The following is an 8,374-nucleotide window of genomic DNA, read 5'->3' on the forward strand; positions in this document are numbered from 1 at the left end:
CGGCAACTGCCTGTATAAGTAGCCGAGAATAGAAGCACCCCAGCTGTACTGGGGTAAATCATCTAGCCGCTCAAGATGAAGAAATCTCAAGCTGACTAGGTTCCCCGAAGTGTTCGGGAACAAAATCCCTCCAAACATAAGGAGTAGCAGCAACCTCGTGTGCCAGTGAATATGAAGCTCTAGTGTATCGTCTGTGATGTCAGGGTGCAATGCCTCTAAATGCTGTCAGACAGTCGTCAACTACAGAAGACTGGCCCCAACTAGTGCAGTCTCCTCCGGTAGCAGTAAACCGGTGAGCCGCTGCAGCATGTCCAGGTAGTGCAAACCTGTCTGCTCTCTCGTGGCATGCGGCAGAGCATCAGGGTGTCCATCAACAGGCAGTCCATACATGACCTCCATGTCCTGCAGTGCGATGGTGGCCTCGCTAATGGGCAAATGGAATATGTGCGTCTCCGGTAGCCACCGCTCTATCAAGGCCATGATCAACGACCAATCGAGTTGCAGCCGGTTGATCTCCACAATCCTATAAAAACACATATCCTGGAGGCGTCTGATTATACGAGGATGGAGAGGGTGGTCCCTAAGAAAGCCCCACATGTCATCTACTCTCCTAGCGCGGAACTTCTGGGCCAGTAACTGTCCCTCTGATATGTGGGACGACCTATGATCGCCCTGTAACAACAGTAGCTCCAGGCTGGCAGGTTCGGAATGCAAAGGCGGAACCTCCATGTCATCTACTATAAATTAAACAACATTAATTACATTATTTTATTTTAATATGTTAGTTTTATTATTTTACTTGTTAGTTTTATTATTTTATATGCTTGTTTGTAAATTAAATAATTAATTTTCATAATTATACAAGATTTAATTATTAAATATTCACATATAGGTTCTGGCTCGATATTTGAGGCCCAATAGCTCCAAGATATCCTGAAGTCTTGTATTCACGAAGTCAGTTGGTCGGCTCTATCGACCATACGATTACCGACCACCATGAATCGATTGGTTTTCGGTCGCCCTATTTTTAGTAGTTATAAAAGAATACATTTAAATATGTCGAGGAAGATCACTTAATGTAAGGTTCAAGAAGTGAAATGTAATAACTTGGGACACGAAAAATATGTGTCACCAAGTTAAGAAAATTAGCCCTGGTAATAACTTCATATTGGAAACCCCCCCCCCCCCGTACAAAGGAAGAAATATTATTCTTGGCGTGCCTTAGAGTAAAATTAGCGTGCTCTTTACCATTACTTGCTTCACTCTTTCTCTCTTCCTATCCCAATCTCAATCACCATATATAACAAGGATACACACATAAATAAGGTTCGAGAAATTTTGGTTTGAAATACAAGGTGATATGTTAGCTTAGATACTGGCACACTCACTGCTTCAGACTTAAAGTATGTGTGCGTGTGTGTTTATATACAATTGGCTTAAAATCTTACATGGTATCTGGTTAGAGATTCTAGTATTCAGCTAGAAAACTGTTAGTGGAGTTTCATGTTTATAATTACTATAATAGGAAATGGAGTAGCTAATGCAAGGGAAAGGAGCTTGCCAACCTTGCTACGGACTATCCTTTGGAGCCTCTCTGTCTCTTTGTTCACTGTATTTGGTCTCAGACTATTATAGACTATATTTTTCAGACTTGTATTCATATTAGATGCTCATGTACTCAGTGACACCAGATTTTGGGGAGTGTTTGTATTGTATTTAAATGCTATAATTTCAATCTTGAGAGAAATTGTGGTTTATTGAGATTTTTGGCTTGCCTAGTATTGAGATAGGCGCCATCACGACAGGTGCGATTTTGGGTCGTGACAAGTTGGTATCATAGCCTAGGTTACATAGGTCTTATGAGTCATGAGCAGGTTTAGTATAGTCTTGCGAATCGGTACGGAGACGTTTGTACTTATCTTCGAGAGGCTGTAGAAACCGTAGGAAAACTTCACTTTCTTGTATTCCATCGTGCGAATTTGTTGATTCCGGAAACTAAATTTCTGTTAATCTATTCTCTCACAGATGGTAAGGACACGTACTACTGGATCGGATGGTCAACCACCAGTGCCGCCAGTTAGAGCTGCGAGAGGCCAGGGCCGAGATAGAGGTCGAGGTGTAGCTCGTACCACAGTTAGAACAACACCTGTAGTACCACCAGTAATTCCAGCTCAGGAGAAAATTCCAAATATAGTTGAGCCGACAGGATCAGCTCAGTCACCAGCTGTGCCCATTGAGATTGCAAGCATTCAGGAGACTTTGGCTCAGATATTGGCAGCCTGCACTGGTCTTGCTCAGGTGGTTTTGGCTCAGGCCGCACCTGCTACTTCTCAGGATGGGGGAGGTACTCACACCCCTGTTGCCCATACTCCAGACCAGGTAGTACATGGACTTCAGATACCGGGAGCACTACCAGCCTAGCCGGCTGTAGCTGCTCAGGCCCCGGTAGTTCCTGTTATGGCAGATGATGAGCAGAGGAGGCTTGAGAGATTTAAGAGGCTTCGACCTCCACCATTTAGCGGTACTGAGTCAGAGGATGTTCAGGATTTTCTGGATAGGTGTCAACGGATGCTTCAGAAAACGGGTATTCTGGAGACCAGTGGGGCCTCATTCACTACTTTTTAGTTTTATGGGTCTGCACTCAGATGGTGGGAGACTTACGAGAGACGTAGGCCTATTGGCGCAATACCCCTTACTTGGCATCAGTTCTCCGTGGTCTTTTTGGAGAAGTTCGTACCTCAGTCCCGTAGAGAAGAGCTGCGCAAACAGTTTGAGCAGCTTCGCCAGGGTGATATGTTTGTGATGCGATACGAGATGAGATTTTCTGAGTTGGCTTGTCATGCAGTCTGGTTGGTTCCCACTGATAGGAAGAGGATTAAGAGGTGCATTGATGGCCTCATATCATCTGTGATTACTTATGACTAGGGAGAGAGTATCTGGTGCTACTTTTGATGAGGTAGTGGGCATTGCTCAGCAGATATAGATGGTTCGTAGCCAGGAACATGGAGAGAGAGAGAGGCTAAGAGGCCTCGTGGTCCAGGTGATTACAGCGGTGTTCCTTCATTTATAAGTGGAGCATAATAGGAGGACTCGCCTCGATACTCAGAACATAATCAAACTAAGGAAAAATATTCCTTTTTAACAAAAAATGATTGTACCTATAATGACACCATCTGATGTAGAAGCCTCAGCCATACCATATCAATTATATCAACGGGTCGGGCCTCCCCCTCTAGGGCTCCCTCTACCCGCATGTCCTCTACCTTTAACTGACTGTGCATGTGGAGTAGTAACTGGAATAGAGCTTGTAGCCTGAGTATTCTGATGAAATCTAGCTCTACCAAGTCTGGGACAATACCTCATGATGTGCCTAGTATCACCACACTGATAACAAACCCTCTGCAGGTTCGGCTGCTCATATTGAGTCTGTGCCGGATAACTAAAATAACCACTTTAAGAATCTTGTGTTGGTGGTGCACTAAAAGTATTAACTGGAGCACTATGAGTACTCTGAATTGCGGACTAGGCTGACCGACTGCCCGAGCCTCCGCCATGATGAGTCATAACTGTAGAGTAGAATCTACTAAATCCTACAGAGTTCCGAGACCTTTTGGCCTCCTTAGACTCCTTCTCCTTAATTCGAGCATGTTCTAACATCCTGGCAGTCTCTACTACTTGCTGAAATGGAATGTTAGTCTGCAACTCTTGAGCCATGCATATTTCAAGATAATAATCGAGCCCCTCAATGAATCTGAGAACTCTCTCTCTAACTATAGAAACTAAGATAGGTGCATGACGGGCTAACTTACTGAACCTGATAGAATATTCTGACACTGTCATAGTGCCTTGACGCAACCGTTCAAACTCTATGCGCCGCGCATCTCGGAGAGTCTGCGGAACAAACTCTTTCAAGAACATTTCCAAAAATTGAGCCCAAATTGGTGGTGTTGCATCGGCTGGTCTACCTTTTTCATAGATTTGCCACCACTGATACGCTGCGCCTGACAGTTGAAATGTAGTAAAGGATACTCCGCTCACTTCCACAATACCCATGGTGCGGCGAATATGGTGACACCTTTCTAGAAATCCCTGGGCATCCTCTGAAGCTGTGCTACTGAAAGTAGGTGGACTATACCTTATAAACCTCTCAAGTCTCTTTTGTTCCTCTTCTGATGCCTCTGGCCTGACCTCAGGCTAAACTAGAATAACAGGTTGTACCGGTACTACACCCGGGACCTGACCAATATGAACCTGCTCCTCTGGAGTCGTGGTAGGAGTCTGAGCTACTCCCCCAATATGCGAAATATTTGGTGCAACATAGATCAATCCCGCCTGAGTTAATGTGCCAAACATACTCAAGAACTGTGCTAAATTCTCCTGGAGTCCGACGGTGACAACATGTGTTTCTGGTACCTATCCCCAAACTGGAGCTATTGGCGGCTTCTCAACTGCTGTTCTGACAGGTGCTCTAGTCGCGACAAGTGCCCTACCTCGGCCCCGGCCTCTTGCAGACCTAGCCATATGTGCGGGTGCCTGGTCAGTTGACCCGGTAGCACGTGTCCTCACCATATGTGAGAGAATAGAGATACAAATGCTCAAATTCCACAATCAACAAATCTGTACGACAGGAATGAAAGAAGTGAAAATTTTCTAGCAGTTCTGTAGCCTCTCGAGGATAAGTACAGACGTCTTCGTACCGATCCGCATGACTCTACTAGACTTGTTCGTCATTCGTAGAACCTATGAACCTAGGGTTCTGATATAACTTGTCACGACCCAAAATCCCACCACATGCGTCATGATGGCACTTAGTCTCTAAGACTAAGTAAGCCGATTTTAATGCAATTCAAGCTAATTTTTTTTATATATAGAAACTAACAGCGGAAATAATTACAAATATAACAACCTCCCAAGATTGGTAATACTGAGTCACTAAATCTAACTGAATACATGGAATGATCTCAAGGATCGAATACTCAATACTGTTTGATTAATAATTAACAATACAATAAAATGGAAAGACTCCAAGGGACTGCGACGACCAAGCAGCTCTACCTTGAATCCTTGCGATCACACTTTAACTCTGTCCGAGTCCGATATCTCCAACACCTGGCTCTGCACAAAAATGTGCAGAAGTGTAGTATGAGTACACCATGGTCGGTACCCAGTAAGTATCAAGACTAACCTCAGTGGAGTAGTGACGAGGTACAGTCGAGATACTCACTAGTCTAATAACTTGTACAATATAATATGCAAAAATAATAGGAAACAAATAACAATGATGACAACAATAATCAACTAGTGATATACACAGTAGGGCGACAAGAACACCATAAATATTGCACAACAAATAATGAATACAAGTACAACCAATTAATCAATACTTACAATATAAATCTTTCGCCTACATGTTTTTCAAATAAAAATCTTCAGGATATAATACTTTCAAATAAATCTCTTTCTTTCAAATAAATATCTTTCAAATAAAATTCTTTCAAATAAATCTCTTCCAAATTCTTTCAAGTAAATCTCTTTCGAATAAGTCACCCTGCGACACAACATTTCAAAATCATAAAATATGGGTCTCAACCCACTTTCATATTTTCACGGCACCTCGTGCCAATTTCTCTATCACAACTGCACAGACAACTCACGTGCCAAATATCATCATTATTTAACCACGACACCTCGTGCCCACATTGCATATCACAACTGCACGAACAATTCACGTGCCAATATATCAATGTATATAAGATTCTCATGATCAATTTATTTTCAATAAAGTAAGTTTATAATTTTTAAACCAAGTAAGAAATCATCAAAGAAATGAGTTTATTTTTTAACTCGTTTGGGTGAAGAAAATGATATTTCAATTAAAATGAAGCATCCGATGACTACTAATTTGGATGTAAAATTAATTAAATTAAAACATAATAGAAATTTCTTTTATTCGAAACCACTATTTTAAAAGGCATTTCTGGGGCGAGCCCCGGGGCAATGGTATGGGGCGAAAGTCTCAAGAGGCGTATGCCCCGCAATTTGGGGCGTACGCCCAGAGACTTTTTCAAATTAAAATAAAATTTGTTGAATTAGTCCTTCATATAATACCCAAATTCTCAAAAGTCAGTTTGGTAATTACTCAAAAGGTTTAAAAAGGAACTAAAAAGTATTAAATTTAAAAGTAAAGACCCTTTTTATTGATTTAAGCCCTAATTCATGGTTTTCCCAATTTTTCATCTTTTCCGCTAGTCTCCTAATATCTCCCAAATGCAACGAATATTTTTTTTACAAATGCAAAGAAAACTACATTATTCTTCATAGCAGCAAATCCAAAGTTTAAATTACAGGTTAATCATCATTTTTGTTCCTCCATATAGAAAACTTTATTCTTTTAAACTCAAATTACTTGTGCTTGTAAGTAACGTATAATAGATTGTTTTGATTAGTTTTTTGTGGGGATGGAGCACACATATATATAGTTTTCTTTAATTTTTATGCAATTTTACCTGTTTATAAATATTTACTTTCATTATATTATTTTATAAGATATTAAAAATTAAATACCTATGGGGCTTACGCCCCGCTGAGGCATATGTAAAACGCCTCGCCTTATGCCCACACTTTTTAAAACACTGTTAGAAACAACTCAAATCTCGAAAATTAGTAAACACCATAAACACAAATTCGCAGAGTCTTGTACAAAGAGCCAAAGCCAATACAATACAATAAGGAATACAAAACACATAATAAAATCAAATAATACAATACGGAAGAACACAAGAATTTGCATATCACAGAAAAATAAAATAACTAAAGGCAAATGCAACCATAAAGAAATATCAACAAAGGGCACTCCCGAAGTACCGCCTCGTAGTCCCAAATCATAAATATCAACAACAACAATGCCCCCAGGCCATCACAAGTCATCACAAATCAATCTCCGACATAGCCCACCTTGTCTCGCCACGTGCACAATAAATAAGTAAATTGCCCGCCTTGTCTCGCCGCACGCGCATAACAATATTCCCACCTTGTCTCGCCACATGCGCAAACCAACACACACACACACACACACACACACACACACACACACACACACACACACATATATATATATATATATAGCCCGCCTTGTCACGCCGCATGTGCATAAATCAATAATAATAATACCACGGCAGAAACCTCGTGCAAACACCCGAACAAAACTTCCCAACAATATCACATCTTATAAATTGCACCTCCCATACTCAAATATTACAACATATAATAGATTTGCTCATCAAGTGCTCAAAAATTACAATTTATCATAGATTTACACATTAAGGGCTCAAATATTATAATTTATCTCAGATTGCACATCAAGTGCTCAAATATTACAACTCGCCACCAAATTCAACAATATATTATTTTCAACAATAAGGAGCCCATGGCTCGATCATAATGTGCACAAAATCTTAACAAATATATCCAGGAGTGAACAACTCAACAAAATAATATTTCACATAAAAATCAAGGTGGCAATCACACCAAATCATCATATAAAAATAAATCCAACAAATCAAGGATTTAGGTAAGACAATTAAAGGATTTAATAAGTGCCAATAATTACCAATTTAATAAATAAGGGCGTCTAAGGATTTTAACCAATGTAATTTGCACATATAAACCAAGTACGTACTCGTCACCTCGCGTACATGATTTTCAATTACACAAATTGCACATAAGACTCAATGCCTAAGGGGAATATCCCCTACTCAAGGTTAGGCAAGATAGTTACCTTTGGAAGTTATGTCGATATTTCAAAATCGTCTTCTTGATTGAATTGACCTCCGGACCGATCAAATCTAATCAAATTAATTGTATAACTTCATTAAAATTCATCAGAAATAATTCCGGATAATAAAACACCGACTTAAAAATTTATTCTGTAAAGTCAACAAAAGTGTCACGACCCAAAATCTCAACCTGTCGTGATGACGCCTATCTCAATACTAGGCAAGCCGATAATCTCCATAAACCACAATTTCTCTTTAAGTTTGAAAATACAATAATTAAATAGAATACAAAATCCCACAAATACTGATACGAACACTCCCCAAAACCTGGTGTCACTGAGTACATGAGCATCTAATATGAATATAAGTCTGAAAAATACAATCTATGATAATCTGAGGCCAAATACAATAACAAGGAGATAGGGAAAGAGAGACAAGGTCTTCAAAATACGACAGTTACCTCTGAATCTCCGAAAAATCAACTGTGCGAGAGAATCAACACCCGCTATATCCGGAAACACTTGAATCTGCACACGAAGTGCAGGGTGTAGTATGAGTATAACCAATTCAGCAAGTAATAATAATAAATAAGGAACTGA

At 40.2% G+C, this 8,374-nt stretch overlaps 1 protein-coding gene across 1 annotated transcript; it reads right to left on the reverse strand.

Annotated features, from left to right (window-relative positions):
• Positions 1–240: 240 nt before the first annotated feature.
• On the reverse strand, positions 241–729 carry LOC142177283 (serine/threonine-protein phosphatase 7 long form homolog). Its single transcript, XM_075245755.1, has one exon. It carries the CDS (start codon positions 727–729, stop codon positions 241–243), a length of 489 nt encoding a protein of 162 aa, XP_075101856.1.
• Positions 730–8,374: the final 7,645 nt, after the last annotated feature.

Source organism: Nicotiana tabacum, chromosome 23 (assembly GCF_000715075.1).
Source record: "Nicotiana tabacum cultivar K326 chromosome 23, ASM71507v2, whole genome shotgun sequence".
NCBI lineage: Eukaryota > Viridiplantae > Streptophyta > Magnoliopsida > Solanales > Solanaceae > Nicotiana > Nicotiana tabacum.

Excerpts from the sequence above, each read along its gene's own strand:
- LOC142177283 (XM_075245755.1), bottom strand. The coding sequence starts at position 729 with ATGGAGGTTCCGCCTTTGCATTCCGAACCTGCCAGCCTGGAGCTACTG.